At 41.0% G+C, this 18,954-nt stretch overlaps 1 protein-coding gene across 3 annotated transcripts in view; it reads right to left on the reverse strand.

Moving 5' to 3' along the window:
* rap1gap2a (RAP1 GTPase activating protein 2a) overlaps positions 1-18,954 on the reverse strand; it is a 131,618-nt gene that overhangs the window by 100,164 nt on the left and 12,500 nt on the right. The window contains exons 1-2 of one of the 3 annotated variants that reach the window (XM_058413572.1): positions 8,224-8,324; positions 3,395-3,430 (exon numbers count right to left, since the gene is read on the reverse strand). In XM_058413572.1, the coding sequence (XP_058269555.1) occupies positions 3,395-3,430; positions 8,224-8,267 (80 nt within the window). In that variant the 5' untranslated portion in view covers positions 8,268-8,324. Of the gene's footprint in view, positions 1-3,394; positions 3,431-8,223; positions 8,325-18,954 lie in introns of those variants that run through there. The other 2 variants (XM_058413574.1, XM_058413573.1) reach the window with 2 other exon arrangements.

Genomic DNA, 18,954 nt, shown 5'->3' on the forward strand with positions numbered 1-18,954 from the left:
CAATCAAAGGGGACTAGATCTTCGGTAAAAACAGCCTACTTACACACACAAACAAACACACACACACACACACTTATAGCCTGATTTCCATGGATCCTGACATGAAAAGGGGTCTACTGTGGTGTTAATTGAAATTTTAGGACACATTATGAAATCTGAAGATGTATTAAATCTGCGGTGTGTATGATTTATGTTCACAAATTGTGTGTGTGTTTTTAAAAATGGAAGCAAGAAAAAAAAAAAAGGCTGGAACAAAAGCCTCTAGAAACACCTGTGCCCACTCTTATCATCTAGCTTTGATGTGTATCTCTCTCTGTTCATCATCTTCTTCATCATCATCTCCTCTCATTATGAAACCTGATCCCGAGCTGAGACGACGGCGCAGCGTTATCACCGCAATGTCACGCATTCAGATTTCTCTCCCGTCTTACATGTAAGGAATTAAACACCACAGGGTTATTATGTTTAATTTAGTAATGAAAACAGTGTATTGTAGTTGTGGAATGTTCACAAGACATGTTAGTACCTGTTATCATGTATTAGCAGCGTAAACGGTCATTCCTTTACCACCTTCTCTCTTACCTCTCTCTCATATTACCAAGGAAACCACAAATCACAAGCTGATACTGGACACTCCTTCCATAAATGTTCGATAAACGTTTCCTTCCTAAAAATCTTCACTATATAAATGGTTATATATTTTTCTTTGTTGAATAACAAACCGATTTGATTCAAGTCCATGTGTATGAGTTGTTAGAAACGTAATAATATAATTGGAAGGAGTGCATTAAGGATCTAAATTACAGCTGGAGCTACTATCAGAGCTGCCGTTTGTAAGGAAGTCGTGGAAGCAGAAAGTGTAGAATCCATATTCGGGTTAATAAGATACCTACGGTGGCCGAGAAGTGCAATACAAAATAACAAATCCAAAAACAAACAAAAAATGAACCCAAAAACAAGATAACAAACCCAAAAACAAAGAAAACGATCCCAAAAACAAGATAACAAATCCACAAATACAAGGACAATTCAGACAACCCGAAAAAGGTAGGTACAGTTTGTGAATGGAATTCTTACCTCTGATTGGACGAGACATCCATCACTCAGGATATACAAGAAGTAGGAAACTGTGTATCTATCTGTATTTCTTGTACATGTCTGGAGTTCTGCCTTCACTTTAAACCATTTATTTCCATTGCCACTTTAAATATTTTAAAGAAAACACACATACTGTATATATTTATATTGATAATAAAATGGAATTCATTCAGCGCTACTTTGAGGAAGGACGTTCATATGGCGTGATTTTGGATATACTGATAGCGTATCATGGCGTAAAGATGAGTTTGCAATGTCTGTCTAAAAACACACCTGAAGAACACAGGAATGATCAGGAGACCAAACTATTCCAGATTAAAGGATGTAAGGAGCGCTATAAGAGCAGAGCTGTGTTCATACACACAACAATCCACTTTCTACTGCTGGACTTCCTGTAGATCTTGAGTGACAGATGTCTTGTCCAATCAGCTGTAAGAAATCCATTCGCAAACTATAACTACCTTTCCAGTTTGTCTGAATTGTCCTTGTGTTTTTGGATTTGTTATTGTGTTTTCTTCTCGGCCACTGCAATAATACAGCAAACAATCCAAAACACTAGGCAAGAATAACAAAATCAAAAAGCCAGAAAAGGCAGTCAGGGGTAAAAAACACAAAACAAACAGTGAGAAATCCAGAAAAACAAGCAATGATCATACACACTGGAATCAGCAGCAATTGAAACAAAACACTGGCTTGGTAAGTACCAGAGCTAACAATACTTCACACCGATGTTAGCGTGAGCATGGCTTATAAAGTCTAAAGACCAGGCCTGGAACATGGAAGTGACCCGAATTCTGGTGAGGGTTCCCTCTGGTGGCCGGGAGGGGAAGTGACTGGTGGAGTTGTGATGCAGCCACACCTTCTGACCAATCAGATTCCAAAATTTAAGGATATAAACTGATGTGAAGGATGAGCAATCATATGCGTCATCAGTTTTAAAAAGACAAGATAAAATCAAAGCAATCTGCTGGACTAAGCTCAGAAGGAATCTCTGAAGATCTGGATGTGGAACTGAACCTAGAACCAGATGTTTTGTATATTTTGTGGTGGAAAATAAATGGGATCAGTGTAGGCAGAAAGGAGATTTTTTTCTCTATGGTGCCACTGTGTGTTTTTTTAATTGAGTCACACCTGCATTGGAGGTTTATAACATGTTCATAAGGATTGTATGAGTCTTTTACTGAGGATTTATATGTGTGTGCCTCGTACTGCGAAGTAAATGTTTCTTAATATCCTCACTTTGTATTTTTAGTAGTCAGGGATGGAAAACTGGTTTCTTTTCTTGTATTATTTATTATGAAAAAAATTATTTAAACTTTCATTTTAACAGAAATTAGATTTTACTTCTTAATTTTACTTCTTAAAATTTTATTTAGACTTTAAAAGACCTTTTTATCCGCATTATATTACGTTAAAATGTTTTAATATTGAATATGTGCAATATCCCTCAATATGTCCCTTTATGGTTGAATAAATTCTTTACAGTTTATTAACATTTTATTTACATTTTAGTTGAAAGCACCTACTGAAATTTTTTAATACAGGAAATCTAGCTATCAAGAATGATGTTAATCAGCTACTTTCATCAGTTAAAAATATCAACTCATCCCTTCATCTATCCATTTTCCATACTGCTTATACTGCACAGGATGTTGGGAACTTAGAGTCTATCTCAGGTTGCTCAGGGCACAAGGCAGGACACACACACACACACACACATAGTATAGAGATGTGACTCAAATCTCCAGCCCACAAAGTTAAAGATATTTACTATTTAATACACTACTGCGTTTAAATTTCAACCAGAGTAAACTGCAGCACAAAATCGAGTAGAGTTACACAATAATATAGCATAATTGCCTTATAAAATAATACAAGCAGTTGCAAATAAAACTTGTCCCAAGGATCCACCCATCCTCTCCCCCATCCACCACAATGCACCTGGCATCTTTTCCAAAATCCTCTCCTTCCCCTTCCAGCCCCTTCAACCACCCAGTCCAGCCCCTTCAACCACCCAGTCCAGCCCCTTCAACCAACCAGTCCAGCCCCTTCAACCAACCAAATCAGCACAAATATATGCAAAAAAAATACAGTATAATATATTGATTAAGTAAAAACAAAAACATCTCATACCTCTACTGCTTTAGTCCATTGTGTTAAGTGGAATGTGAACACTCTTAATACTTTAAAAATGGGGTCCAGATTCTCCTGAAATTTTCTCCTGATTAAGCAAGCTTTTGCTTTTCTCTTAACTATAAATTTTCTGCACTTATAGTATGTAAAGTTGATGACTTACCTGGCTTTCAGAGCTGCAACACTGGTCTTGTCAATCCTAAAACAAAAAAAGAGAGAGTGTCTTAATACTCTATAAACCTTGTGTTGAAAAGAAAGTCCCAGTGATTTAGGGTGAAGTACAACAATAAAACTATACACAAAATCACACATTAATCTTCAGGGAGGATTTTATCCCAGCCGTGTTCCCAATGGATCCAGAGCCGATCCCAGAACCGAGTTCACCTGTACTGTAGAGTCACAGTCAATGGAGCAATTCAGACTGCTGTTTATTCATAACAGTTATTCAGGACAAAACTGCCTTTACATGCACATGAATGGAATATGGAGTTGTCCCGCCCTTTGCAGCTATAACAGCTTCAACTCTTCTGTGAAGGCTTTCCACAAGGTTTAGGAGTGTGTTTATGGGAATTTTTGACCATTCCTCTAGAAGAGCATTTGTAAGGTCAGGCACTGATGTGGGACGAGAAGGTCTGGCTCACAGTCTCCGCTCTAATTCATCCCAAAGGTGTTCTATAGGGTTGAGGTCACGACTCTGTGCAGGCCAGTCAAGTTCCTCCACACCAAACTCTCTCATCCATGTCTTTATGGATCTTGCTTTGGTCACTGGTGTGCAGTCATGTTGGAACAGGAAGGAGTCATCCCCAAACTGTTCCCACAAAGTTGGGAGCATGAAATTGTCCAAAATGTCTTGGTATGAAGCTGAAGCATTAAGAGTTCCTTTCACTGGAACTAAGGGGCCAAGCCCAACCCGTGAAAAACAACACCTGAATTTAATGATTAGGTGTCCCAAAACTTTTGCCAATATAGTGTATAAATAATCAGAAATTAAGACTGAGATGATGTGGATTGTAATCATAAATTCAGGTATTTTAGTTCATATTTAGATTATTTATGTCAATAGAAGTAGATGTTAATAGTGTGCATACAGAAAGTTAGAAATGAGACAGTATTGTAATCATGAGGAAAATACCATCTGGCCTTGAGTGATGATGGAGACTCAAAAGGAGGTGTTAGAAACGCTTTTTTGGAACAGTGTGTGAGAGTCCTGCGTCACTGACAGATCAGAGACGTCACGCCCTGTTTTGTGCCCCTTCACCCACGTCATTGCGGGCAAATTTATGTTTACACCAAAAAAAATCTGCAAAGGATTTAGCAGTAAAGGACATAGAAAATTCAGACTTGAGTTGGGTTGAATGGAGGAAGGTGTAGAGATGAATTAGGCTGCATCGCCATGATTACAGTTTTAGTGCAGACTTTCAATCAACATGGTGTGTGTGTGGGGGGGGGTGGCTTGACCATGAGACAGTTAGAAGTAAGGAGTGGACATTTGGCTAGTGGATGTGTATATGTGTGTGTGGGTGGGGGGGTGGGGTGGGGATTGACAATGAGACAGTGAGTGTGTGTGTGTGTGTGTATGTGTGTGTGTGTGTGTCTGACCATGAGACAGTGAGAAGTAAGGAGTGGACAGTTGGCTAGTAGATGTGTGCATGTGTGTGTGTTTGACCATGAGACAGTGAGAAGAGGACAGTTGGCCAGTGAATGTTTGTGTGTGTGTGTGTGTGTGTGTCTGACCATGAGACAGTGAGAAGTAAGGAGTGGACAGTTGGCCAGTGAATGTGTGTGTGTTCAATTCATGTAACAATAACCATTTTAAAATGTCACACATTACAGAATTATATAAAGGACATGTACACAGAGATCACACGAGTGACAACACATGGCCTACAGACATCGTGTGTGTGTGTGTGTGTGTGTGTGCTTGGTTTGTTTCTAAAGTAAGACACACTGAGCTCCTGCTATAACATGAAAACACACATGCAGGTCCAAAATGTGAGAGAATTCATGAGGAAGAAATACAACACATTAGGGGATGTGATATTATAGGAAAATGATCAACCATGAAGTAGCAATAAAGCACATTTTGAAGTGTTTTATTCCTCTTACACCTCAGCTAGCGATTACTGTGTTTTATCTTTTCATTTATAAGCCACATATGTTTTATTTTATCCATTTATAGTTACATTTTCAAGATGTGGAATATTCAATATCAGTTACACCATAGCATAACGATATGTGCTGTGAGATCTCTGTACTTCTGTAACAGTGTGTGTGTGTGTGTGTGTGTGTATGGCTTCCAGCCTTCACTATAAATATCCAAGCATGTCCATGAGAACATTGTGTCATAGAATCACAGCGATTCAGATTTGTCCAACCTTAATGTGTTTTTCTCTTTCATAAACCCCTGCTCCTGTTACCTCATCATGTTTCCTCACTGCCAAGCTATTAGCGTGCGTGTGTGCGTGTGTGTGTGTATATGATAAGATCAGTCTTGTTGATTACCGAATAACCAGTGAGTACACACAACGCGAGACAGGGACACGGCTAAAACTGCCGCACAGCTTGTTCAATTTCCTGCTTCGCTCGTCTCAATAGATAAGGTAAATAAAGCGAAACTGTGTTCAAATAATAGCAGACGGATTCCGCAGTACTGTACGTCTCTGTCCTGGGGTTGAATGGAAGACATTTATGGATCAATAACGACTTTCCCCTCCGGGGTGAGACTCTCTGCAACCTCTTTTTCTCCACATATAATCTCAGAATAAAGCAAGAAAACCAATTAGAGAATATAATCTCACATACACACACTTATCGATACACCTGTGTGTTCATTCCAATCATTTCCTTTCAGGACGACGAGAGTCGAATCTGTGAGACAGATAACCCAGAGAGAAGCTCAGCCCTGATGTAGCATCTGCAAACTCGACGGAAATAACAAAGTGCTGCATTTGAATATTCCCATTTCTCAATCAGGAAATATCTAATGCTAGCCCTCAGGTAAGGTTACAAATTAAACAACGGAAATAAAGCTACTGTAACGGAGCACCAGAGGCGGACGATGTATAAGGTTCTATAAGCAGATTTATTCAATAACAAATCGGCAGGCGATAATCGGAGATGGGAAAGTAGTCGAAACCGGAAATCGAAAATACTAGCAAACAAACCCGAAATAAACAAAAACTGAAATCCAAGGCTTGGTATGTCTCTCAAGAACAATACTTCACGTCGTGAGTGGCGTGTGGTGTGAATGACACTCTAGCGGCTACTGTCTTTAGCCTCCTTGTTAGAGCACCCGTCTCCCATGCTTGAGACCCGCTTGGAGCTGGTGCGAGTAGGACCTGTGGGGGTTACATTGGTGCTGTGACCTGAATGGGAATGAGTGTAACGGAGGCCAGCGGTAAGTGCTGTGCAGGTAAACCTCACTCCCCTGATCTCTAGAGGCAATCTAGTGGCTGCAGTCTTTAGCCTCCTTGTTAGAGCTTCCGTCTCCCATGCTGGAGACCCAGGTTCAAGACCTGTTTGGAGTGGTTGCGAGTAGGACCTCCTGGGGTTACATTGGTGCCATGACCTGGATGGGAGTGAGGTTTAGGGGGGTGAGTGTAGCGGAGGCCAGCGGTAGGTGCTGTGCAGGTAAATCTCACTCCCCTGCTCTCAAGAGGCGAGCTAGCAGATGCAGTCTTTAGCCTCCTTGTTAGAGCGCCCGTCTCCCATGCTGGAGACCGGGGTTTGAAACCCGCTTGGAGCGATTGCGAGTAGGACCTGTGGGGGTTACACGGTGCACACCGTTTCAATGTCCTAAGAACCCGGAAGTGTTCCTTCTTTGGCTGTGCTAGAATTTGGGAGAGGGCTCCCTCTGGTGGTCTGATGGGGGTGTTGCCAGGTGGGATGTTACAGCTACTTTTATTTCAGGGAGTTTTTCCTTGACACTGTCGTCTCAGGCTTGCTCATTAGAGATAAAATCGGGGATAAAATAGTAACTTAACATTAGTTAGAATTTTTTTTTTATCTATGTTTCTATACTTCTGGAAAGCTGCTTTGTGACAATGTCCATTATTAAAAGCACTATAAAATAAATTGAATTGAATTGTTACAGCTCGGATCTGATTCTTTCCCACTAACAGACATTCAGAAGTGTTTTATTCTTCTTACACTGCAGCATTTTACCGATGATGCTGTACAACATCCATGAAACAAGTCAGGTCCTGATATTACTCAGATGATATCCGCTATAACCAGTCATTCCATCACTTTCTATTAAGAGGATAATAAAACAAAGGACACAGTTTGCTTTCCTTTGTCATAAAACCTAAAATTATAGTTATAAACTTTATATAGAGTCTACAGTAATAAACGTCTCCTCACAGAAATGAATAACTGTGGTTTGTGAAGTCTCTCTCTTTTTCCTCATTCTCTCTCTCTCTCTCTCTCTCTCTCTCTCTTCCTCTGTCTATTCCTCTCTCCCTATCTCTCATTCCCTGTCTCTCTCCCTATATCCGTGTCTCTCTCTCTATCCGTGTCTCTCTCTCTCTCTCTCTCTCTCTCTCTTCCTCTATCTATCCCTCTCTCCCTATCTCTCATTCCCTGTCTCTCTCCCTATATCCGTGTCTCTCTCTCTACCCGTGTCTCTCTCTCTCTCTCTCTCTCTCTCTCTCTCTCTCTCTCACTCCAATTTTTGTTTTATTATTTCTGTTGTTCAAACAGTTGAATAATCTTTACAACCTTAACAAGTTGAATCTCTTTTTTAATTATTAATCACATGCAAAAAATACAAAGCCACTATTACATCATAAAAGTGAAATTCAACTAAATGATTTAAAGTTTAATTTTTGTTTTGTTTTTTACACTAGCTCTACAAACCCCCTCTAAATCCCAGCCTCTGGAGTAACTACACCACACTCAGTCCTTCACCCAGCTCTGATCAGAAAGTCAAAGGTTTATACATTCTACCCAAATTTATTCAGAATAAAACTCGAGCCGGAAAATGGAACGTACCATCCGAGTCCCCCGAAAGACACACTCCTCTTCCTCCTGATCATGCTGCCTGCACCAGCTGGGTCCAACTTCCACACACACACACACACTTTTTCACACTGTCGCTCAGTCTCACACCTCACCTGTACACTCTGACACAGGAGTCTACACTTTTAGAGGAAGAGAGAGCTGGAGAAAGAAAGTGAAGGGAGGGGCGAGTGTTTACTAGTTTCTGTTGTAACAAGTCTTTGGCCTCTCTCTCTCTCTCTCTCTCCCTTTCTCTCTCTATTTTTCTCTATCCTCTCTTTTTCTGCCCCACCTTTCTTCTCTCTTTTTCTCTATCCTCCCTCTTTCAATCTCTCTTTCCTTCTGTCATTTTGTCCTTCCTTATTTCTCTCTGATTCTCACTCTCATTCAGTCTCTCTCTCTCTCTCTCTCTCTCTCTCTCTACTCTCTCTCACCATCGCTCCCTGATGTTTTTCTCACTTTCGCTCCATTTAAGTGATGACTCTGACTGTAGATGCATTTTAAAATATTTAATGTCTTAATATACTACAACCAACACTTGGACGTTTTTATGATCGTGTTGCCAAAACAAACAAAAATAGAGAATATGAGGTAAAGGTTATGGGTTACTGCACATGCTCAGTGTGCTGCTTGTGGATGTTGTGGATGGGGAACTTTTGATGAATGGAGAGAAAAGTTTAACAAAAAAGTGTATATACTGTATATTTGTTTTAAGTGACTCGATATCAGCGAGAATCAAGGGGAAGGTGTACAAGACAGTGGTGAGACCGGCCAGGCTGTATGGTTTAGAGGCAGTGTCACTGAGGAAGAGACAGGAGTCAGAGGTGGAGGTAGCAGAGCTGAAGATGTTGAAGATGTTACAGGGGGTTAAATAAGTATAAAATAAAACACATCACCATTTTCCCCAGTAAATATATTTCTAAAGGTGCTAGATTTTCACCAGATGTTGGCAACAGCCCACGCAATCCAAACACGCAAAGAAATCAAACCATAGACATCCATAAATTATGTTATGTGTAATAATGTGAAATGACACATGAAGAAAGGGAGGTGCAAAAAGGCATGGAAAGCCAAGTCACCAGCTGAAATCAATCATTTCATCATTTCCTTGGATTTGTATTTCTTCCAGCTGTACTTCCTGATTTCGATCCTCACTTGTTTAACTAGATTGCCATTACAGATTATCTCTGCCTGTGCCTTGAATAATGGTGCATGGGATTTGCCTGAATGCACTATATGCTAAGTTTATATCTTGACGCATGTTGAGGTACGAAGCCTAGCATGTACTGTACAGTGTTGTGTGCATATAGATCGTGTTGTGAGCGCTAGGCTAGACATTTTGACTCTCATCGGAACTATATGTCTTTGTCACATCTTTGCAAGAGGCTACAACGACACGACACGACACGATGAGTGACTTGTCACTTGCTAGCACCATTAATCGATCTGCCGTATCTCCAACTGAGATTGCAAATTGAAAGATTACCCTGCGAGTGCTGGAGGAATTCCAGCAGAGCGCAATTCGGTCTGCCGAGGAGCGAAACAGGAGCACGGTTCTTTCTTCTGTGTTCAAAGAACTCTTCATTTCCTTCCTTTAAAAGCGCCGTGCTCCTCTCTGATGTGCCGATATGCTTCCCCTGATCAAAGCCGCTCTTGTGATTTGAATGGAAACACGTCCTCTGAGTCTCGGCCGCTCAGGACGGCTGAAGTGTTTGGGACGGATAACGGATCACGATCTCATTGTGGACTCTGCTTCTGTTCCCTCTCTCGGGGGATTAATTTTAGATGTCAGAGCATCCATCAGCATGTTAATGAGACGAGGAGCATCAATTGAACTTTTCTCTTCAGCTTGTTGGTGTGGGTGTGAAACCTTTTTATGGCTCGAAGTCTTTTCGACAGCAGGTCTCAATTGATTAATGAGAATTAAATGGCATGTAGTTAATGTCACGCCTATAAAGACACACACACACACGCACAGAGGTACATTCTATCCAGGTGAGTCAGACCAGAGCTAATACAAGCATCTAAAATGGAGCAGTGTCCCAATTTTAATTCATCAATAAAGCTTTGTTTGCACTGTAAAAGCAAACACGCACATCTGGTTCATCTGTAGACACTCTTACACAAAACAAATACTTCACAGTTACAGCCCAGAGTTTTCATTTGTTTTCAAATGTTTTCCTTCTATTTTTCCTGGTTGTAGCTGCTATTGGAAGCAGGTTGAGAAATTCAGTCAGGTCTGTCTTTGTTTACCGATCCCAGCTCCTCCTGGAGGATTCCCAGACATCCCCAGAGAAGCCACCTGAGAGACGAAAGCTCTCCTTGGGCCCTGAGTTTGTTCCAGCATCCATTTGGTAATTATCTCTTTGTACCAGAAGCAAAAAAAAAAAAACAGAACTTGCTGCTGTTTTTGTTGTGTCCATGTTGATAACTGAATGTCTTTGTCATGTTCCACCTCACAGTGGAGGTTAATATGAAGCTCATTTGAAAGTAGACACTCAGGACTTTAAGAATTTGTAGTGTTTCAGAAGGATTTCTGTTTTTCTCTAGCCTACTAGGCACGATATATTCATAAAAAAAGTTCAAAAGTTAGTTTTTTTGTTTGTATCTTTAAAGTAAATGTTGATATCAAACCCATTTCCACTCTCCGAGATGCTCTGAGTGCTTGTTCATCTAAAAAGCAGCTCAGATTTGATCTTCAACCAGTAAAATTCTGTGTAAGGTTCTCCAACAGAGGGAAAAACACACGTCTAAAACACACTGAAAGCCAACAGACTCGTTTTAGATCAGACTCACAGCCTGAACACCATTCAGTTCTTTATACTGATTGAAAACGTGCCATAAGTCCATTTCCATTTCGCCGCTGGAACAAAACACCAGTGAGAACAAGGACATAGTAGATGGACCTCTTGCACCAACCTAGCTTTCTTCTACACAACTTCTAACTATTATACCTATATGGCAAAGCATACAGCTTTCTTCAGGTTGCTGTAATAATATTCTAACCATATGTTTCTAATCAATGCCTCTGATCTTCAAGAGCTCTTGTAGAGACTGACTCTCAAATTCCGCCATTGTGAGTGTAATGAAATAAAAGAGCCTGAAACCTACCAGCACAAACTACTAAAATAACCTGAACTCATCTGTTCTTCAGGCTCCTGTGAGATCAAGCCGAGAAGAGCAGCATGTGGAAATGATATGGATATATTTCATAGTTATTTGAAGTGGAAACTGTAGAGGACACACCTTTTATGGAGACTGACACCAAACAGTTTATATTGTTTATATATTTTCACATATATAAACAGCCAATTTTGACCGATGTGGACTTCGTTTCCCATCAGCCCTTGCACTTGTTTTGACTAAAAAGACTAAAAAGCATGCACATGGATGGATATAACATGTATGTGATTTTATCAGTAATAATATTGTAAAGCATGCAAGCAAGGTTTATTAGGATTATGTACAAAAATGCATGGGATGATTTTATTTTGTTTGATTTTAATATAATCCTCTATACTGTGAGGTTTAGCTGATAGCTTTAGGACTGCAGTTGATATTTTGATATGACTCAAATCTTCATCAGTGAACAGTTCAACACAACTGCACTTTTTGTCCAAAAAGTATACAGTTATAGAAGGGACATGGTTTAGATGAGGACAAGGTTCCCTACATGGTGTTAGATGAGGACAAGGTTCCCTACATGGTGTTAGATGAGGACGAGGTTCCCTACATGGTGTTAGATGAGGACGAGGTTCCCTACATGGTGTTAGATGAGGACGAGGTTCCCTACATGGTGTTAGATGAGGACGAGGTTCCCTACATGGTGTTAGATGAGGACGAGGTTCCCTACATGGTGTTAGATGAGGACGAGGTTCCCTATTTGAGTCTGGTTCCTCGCAAGGTTTCTTCCTCATATTGTCTAAAGAGATTGCTCATTAAGGATATTTTTATACATTTATAATTCATATTGTGAATTTATACATTTCTGAAAAGCTGTTTGTTGTTAAAAATGAAACATTGAACTGAATTTGCATTACAGAGCATTCCTTTGACTTTGAAGACAAAACAGAGAGAGAGAGAGAGAGAGAGAGAGATTGTGAGTTGGTTAGAGAGAGAGAGAGGGATGGAGGGGGTGTGAGAGAGAGAGAGAGAGAGATGGAGATGGAGAAAGACAAATAGAGAGGTGGAGAAAGAAAGAAAGAAAGAAAGAAAGAAAGAGGGAGAGAGAGAGAGAGAGATAGAGAGAGAGAGAGACAGACAGACAGACAGACAGACAGACAGACAGACAGACAAACAGACAACAATAATCACTGAGAGACAGTGTGAGGGGGTGAGAGATATAGAGGAAGATAGATAGATAGATAGAGAGAGAGAGAGAGAGAGAGAGAGAGAATGACAGAGAGAATTGGCACACTGCCAGAGACTCAACCCTCTCAAGGTTAATCATAAAATACAGATGAGGGGGAGGAAAGGAAGGAAAGAATGAGAAAGGAAAAGCCACAGAAGGACGAATGAAAACTGAACCAAACTGGTGATTATAAAAGTGTGCTGTGAGTTTGACTTTATTCAGTACCATCTAGGATTATCTTCAGATTTTAAAAGTAGAATTTGTTTTTCAGAAACCGAAGATATTTTTTTACAAAATAACACGGGTTGTCTGTTTTACTAATTTGTCTTCATGAATATTCCAATTGTGCAGTTTCTTTACAAAAGCAAAAAAAAAATGTAGCATACGGTAGGAGACAGGATGAGATATCCAAAAATCATAGCGGGGGTCAGAAGTAGTAATCACAGGCATTTCCGTATTTACAGCTCAGGTTAACAAGAATGGGTCAAAGTCAAGGAGATTAAAATATGAGGGGAGTGTAGAGACTAAATGAGGGGAGTGTAGAGACTAAATGAGGGGAGTGTAGAGACTAAATGAGGGGAGTGTAGAGACTAAATGAGGGGAGTGTAGAGACTAAATGAGGGGAGTGTAGAGACTAAATGAGGGGAGTGTAGAGACTAAATGAGGGGAGTGTAGAGACTAAATGAGGGGAGTGTAGAGACTAAATGAGGGGAGTGTAGAGACTAAATGAGGGGAGTGTAGAGACTAAATGAGGGGAGTGTAGAGACTAAATGAGGGGAGTGTAGAGACTAAATGAGGGGAGTGTAGAGACTAAATGAGGGGAGTGTAGAGATAAAATGAAGGGAGTGTAGAGATGAAATGAGGGGAGTGTAGAGATGAAATGAGGGGAGTGTAGAGACGAAATGAGGGGAGTGTAGAGACGAAATGAGGGGAGTGTAGAGATAAAATGAAGGGAGTGTAGAGACGAAATGAGGGGAGTGTAGAGATGAAACAATGGGTGTGTAGAGATGAAATGAGGGGAGTGTAGAGATGAAATGAGGGGAGTGTAGAGACTAAATGAAGGGAGTGTAGAGATGAAAGGAGGGGAGTGTAGAGATGAAATGAGGGGAGTGTAGAGATGAAATGAGGGGAGTGAAGAGATGAAATGAGGGGAGTGTAGAGATGAAACAATGGGTGTGTAGAGATGAAATGAGGGGAGTGTAGAGACTAAATGAAGGGAGTGTAGAGATGAAAGGAGGGGAGTGTAGAGATGAAATGAGGGGAGTGTAGAGATGAAATGAGGGGAGTGTAGAGATGAAATGAGGGGAGTGTAGAGATGAAATGAGGGGAGTGTAGAGATGAAATGAGGGGAGTGTAGAGATGAAACAATGGGTGTGTAGAGATGAAATGAGGGGAGTGTAGAGATGAAATGAGGGGAGTGTAGAGATAAAATGAAGGGAGTGTAGAGACGAAATGAGGGGAGTGTAGAGATGAAACAATGGGTGTGTAGAGATGAAATGAAGGGAGTGAAGAGACGAAATGAGGGGAGTGTAGAGACTAAATGAGGGGAGTGTAGAGATAAAATGAAGGGAGTGTAGAGATGAAATGAGGGGAGTGTAGAGATGAAATGAGGGGAGTGTAGAGACGAAATGAGGGGAGTGTAGAGACGAAATGAGGGGAGTGTAGAGACGAAATGAGGGGAGTGTAGAGATAAAATGAGGGGAGTGAAGAGATGAAATGAGGGGAGTGTAGAGATGAAATGAGGGGAGTGTAGAGATGAAATGAGGGGAGTGAAGAGATGAAATGAGGGGAGTGTAGAGACTAAATGAGGGGAGTGAAGAGATGAAATGAGGGGAGTGAAGAGATGAAATGAGGGGAGTGAAGAGATGAAATGAGGGGAGTGTAGAGATGAAATGAGGGGAGTGAAGAGATGAAATGAGGGGAGTGTAGAGATGAAATGAGGGGAGTGTAGAGACTAAATGAAGGGAGTGTAGAGATGAAAGGAGGGGAGTGTAGAGATGAAATGAGGGGAGTGTAGAGATGAAATGAGGGGAGTGTAGAGATGAAATGAGGGGAGTGAAGAGATGAAATGAGGGGAGTGTAGAGATGAAATGAGGGGAGTGTAGAGACTAAATGAAGGGAGTGTAGAGATGAAATGAAGGGAGTGTAGAGATGAAAGGAGGGGAGTGTAGAGATGAAATGAGGGGAGTGAAGAGATGAAATGAGGGGAGTGTAGAGATGAAATGAGGGGAGTGAAGAGATGAAATGAGGGGAGTGTAGAGACTAAATGAGGGGAGTGAAGAGATGAAATGAGGGGAGTGTAGAGATGAAATGAGGGGAGTGAAGAGATGAAATGAGGGGAGTGAAGAGATGAAATGAGGGGAGTGAAGAGATGAAATGAGGGGAGTGTAGAGATTAAATGAGGGGAGTGAAGAGATGAAATGAGGGGAGTGTAGAGATGAAATGAGGGGAGTGTAGAGATGAAATGAGGGGAGTGAAGAGATGAAATGAGGGGAGTGTAGAGACTAAATGAGGGGAGTGAAGAGATGAAATGAGGGGAGTGTAGAGATGAAATGAGGGGAGTGTAGAGATAAAATGAGGGGAGTGTAGAGATGAAACAATGGGTGTGTAGAGATGAAATGAGGGGAGTGAAGAGATGAAATGAGGGGAGTGAAGAGATGAAATGAGGGGAGTGAAGAGATGAAATGAGGGGAGTGTAGAGATGAAATGAGGGGAGTGTAGAGATGAAATGAGGGGAGTGAAGAGATGAAATGAGGGGAGTGTAGAGACTAAATGAGGGGAGTGAAGAGATGAAATGAGGGGAGTGAAGAGATGAAATGAGGGGAGTGAAGAGATGAAATGAGGGGAGTGTAGAGATTAAATGAGGGGAGTGAAGAGATGAAATGAGGGGAGTGTAGAGACTAAATGAGGGGAGTGAAGAGATGAAATGAGGGGAGTGTAGAGACTAAATGAGGGGAGTGTAGAGATGAAATGAGGGGAGTGTAGAGATGAAATGAGGGGAGTGTAGAGACTAAATGAGGGGAGTGAAGAGATGAAATGAGGGGAGTGTAGAGATGAAATGAGGGGAGTGAAGAGATGAAATGAGGGGAGTGTAGAGATGAAATGAGGGGAGTGAAGAGATGAAATGAGGGGAGTGAAGAGATGAAATGAGGGGAGTGTAGAGATGAAATGAGGGGAGTGAAGAGATGAAATGAGGGGAGTGAAGAGATGAAATGAGGGGAGTGAAGAGATGAAATGAGGGGAGTGAAGAGATGAAATGAGGGGAGTGTAGAGACTAAATGAGGGGAGTGTAGAGATGAAATGAGGGGAGTGTAGAGATGAAATGAGGGGAGTGTAGAGATGAAATGAGGGGAGTGTAGAGACGAAATGAGGGGAGTGTAGAGACGAAATGAGGGGAGTGTAGAGATGAAATGAGGGGAGTGTAGAGATGAAATGAGGGGAGTGTAGAGATGAAATGAGGGGAGTGTAGAGATGAAATGAGGGGAGTGTAGAGATGAAATGAGGGGAGTGTAGAGATGAAATGAGGGGAGTGTAGAGATGAAATGAGGGGAGTGTAGAGACGAAATGAGGGGAGTGTAGAGATGAAATGAGGGGAGTGTAGAGATGAAATGAGGGGAGTGTAGAGATGAAACAATGGGTGTGTAGAGATAACAGCTTTATGGCACAAAACAGACCTTGTTTGTCAAACTGGATAGAAACTGTTTTATTCATAAGTTGTTGGTGCTTTTACAGAAAACATTCCTGACATTTCAGCCAAAGTTCCGTATCCTCCTCATCCTCCTGAGTGTGAATAAGAAGAATGACTCCTGGAAATCTACTGACTAACTTCAAATCATATATTTGTTTATATTATTTATTTATTTATGTTATTTGTTACATAGATTATTTATATATATCTTGATAGCTTAAACATTGTGTATTTCCTATTGATGGCATTAGCTAACACTGGAGAGTGGACACAAGAGTCAGGAGGGTCTCTTTATTACGAACTGCTTACAAAAATAGGAACAATTCCAGTGAAATTATCCAACATAGTGTCAAACAGGCAGAGGCGAAAAGGAAGAGTCAGAAAAAATGGATAATCTATATCAGGGGTCTCTAACCTTCTACTTGGACAAAATAAAGGAGGCCAAGAGCTACTCCTGTTATGTTATTAGTAACACTTATTTACATAGCTTATTGCCATTAACCAAACCAGTTAAGTTTATTTAACGTTTCCGTATGTAACCCCCCCGGGTCCTACTCGCATCCGCTCCAAGCGGGTCTCCAGCATGGGAGGCAGGCACTTTAACAAGTCTGCAGCCGCTAGCATCAGTTGCTAGTTCGCCTCTTAAGATCAGGGGAGTGAGGCTTACCTGCACAGCAACTACTGCTGGCCTCCGTTACACTCACCGCCCTAAACCTCACTCCCATCTGGGTCCTACTCGCAACTGTTCCAAGCGGGTCGTGAACCCGGGTCTCCAGCATGGGAGGCGGGCGCTCTAAAAAGGAGGCTAAAGGTTGCAGCCGCTAGAATGTCAGTCGCTAGTTTGCCTCTTGACATCAGGGTATAGTGAGGTTTACCTGCACAGCACTTGCTGCTGGCCTCCGTTACACATGCATAGTCTTGGTGCTAGCTATGGGTAAAATCAATGCACGAATGGCTGGATTAAACCATTTGATGTACATGGAGAAGCATGATTTGTCCGGCGAGCCTGAGTTAACTGGGTTTTTTTTTAATTTTGTACATATTCTATGAAACTTTAAGAAGTGGGAGCGACGTGTTGGAGACCCATGATCTATATATCTATATCTATAAGGCAGGACAGGTAACTTCACAGACACTAGAGAACTGAACTTCGCAAAGTCTGAGGGTTTAAACAGGGGCACAAATCTGATGTGATTAATCAAGACACACAAGGAAAACAGGAATAATGAAACACAGACAGAGAAAGGATAGGAATCAGAATAACAGCAAATGGCTATAATAAACAGAAACAGAAGTAAAAAAGAGTGCTGCGAGTCACGGTGTGTGCTGCGCGGCTCGGCTCTTAGCTCGAAGGGAATATTTGTGGCCTACACGATGTCCTTGTCATAAAAGTAGAATATAAATAGAGTTACGATAATAGAGAAACATGCACATGTACATAAAGGAAATAAAAATAGAGGAGTTTTTACAATGGTGCTGTATAAAAAGGCGCTCAGGCGGTGTGTACATCAGTACGGTTTGCTGCACATGCTCAGTTTTAATGCTGTGCACTTTATTAAAGGAAGCACAAAGTGAGCGATAAGTGACTGTAGTGTGGCGTGGACTCCCTAGCGTGCTGAAGGCATGTTCACTTCCTGTGGACACTGATTTTCTAACACAGCATGAGGGAAGCCATGAGGGATTTTTTGGTCCAAGAGTCGCTAAAAGACTAGCTTCTCTTTGAATGAAAAGAAAAGTGTGTGTGTTATTGTGTGTCTGTTGTAATTTAGTTTTTTTTTTTCTTCCATTCTATTTTACCTTTTTTTGACAATTATGCCGTCAAAGTATTTATATTTTTTATTGACATTCACTTTTACCTCTAGGAACGTCAGGTTGATTTTTTTTTACTCATCATTTCAGCTTTTGCCTTTAATAGAGTTTTCATAAAATGCGTTTATTGTTTTGAACTTACAGCCAAATGACCTTCAGCACACACACACACACACACACACACAATCAGCCTTTCTGAAACTTGAAAATATGGCGGAAATCTTTTCGCTCGATTTGTTGGTGTATGCAAACATTTACACACAGAGTTAGTAAAAGACGGATCAATGAGGTCCATCGAGACACAGATGAGATAAGAAGCTGAAGTCATCAGGAACCAAACACAGAACAGGTGAACACACTCAGGTAACAAAGCAATGACAGAACAGAACAGAACAGAACAGGGGTGAAGACAGAGACTGGAACGGAAACAAAGGCGCAAATGTAAAGTAAACAAACCCATGATGAGAAACTCACCAGGAAACACCATGTACGCTAACCACATGACAAGAGTCTACTGAATATAATTTGTGCAAATGAATAAAATCCAAAAGGCATGTTGTTGTTGTTGTCGTTGTTGTTGTGTCTTTAACACACAAAGACAAAGACGCTGAAGAATTTTAGAAACTCTACAGCTGATGTGTTATCACAATATACAAGCAGGTTCGGATATTTCGTCACCCGGTCAACTTTCTCGGCTGGTTACCACGACAACAACTATTGCCGTGAATAGGATGGCTTGATAGTAACAAGGCACTAGGCAAACACAGAACAGGTATGACGTTGTATTTCAAAATAATGATTGATTATTCTTACATTTCTAATTGTGTGTCATGGTATTAATTTATTATTATTTTTAATTCATTATTAATTATTTATT

Source organism: Hemibagrus wyckioides, linkage group LG17, assembly GCF_019097595.1.
Source record: "Hemibagrus wyckioides isolate EC202008001 linkage group LG17, SWU_Hwy_1.0, whole genome shotgun sequence".
Lineage (NCBI taxonomy): Eukaryota > Metazoa > Chordata > Actinopteri > Siluriformes > Bagridae > Hemibagrus > Hemibagrus wyckioides.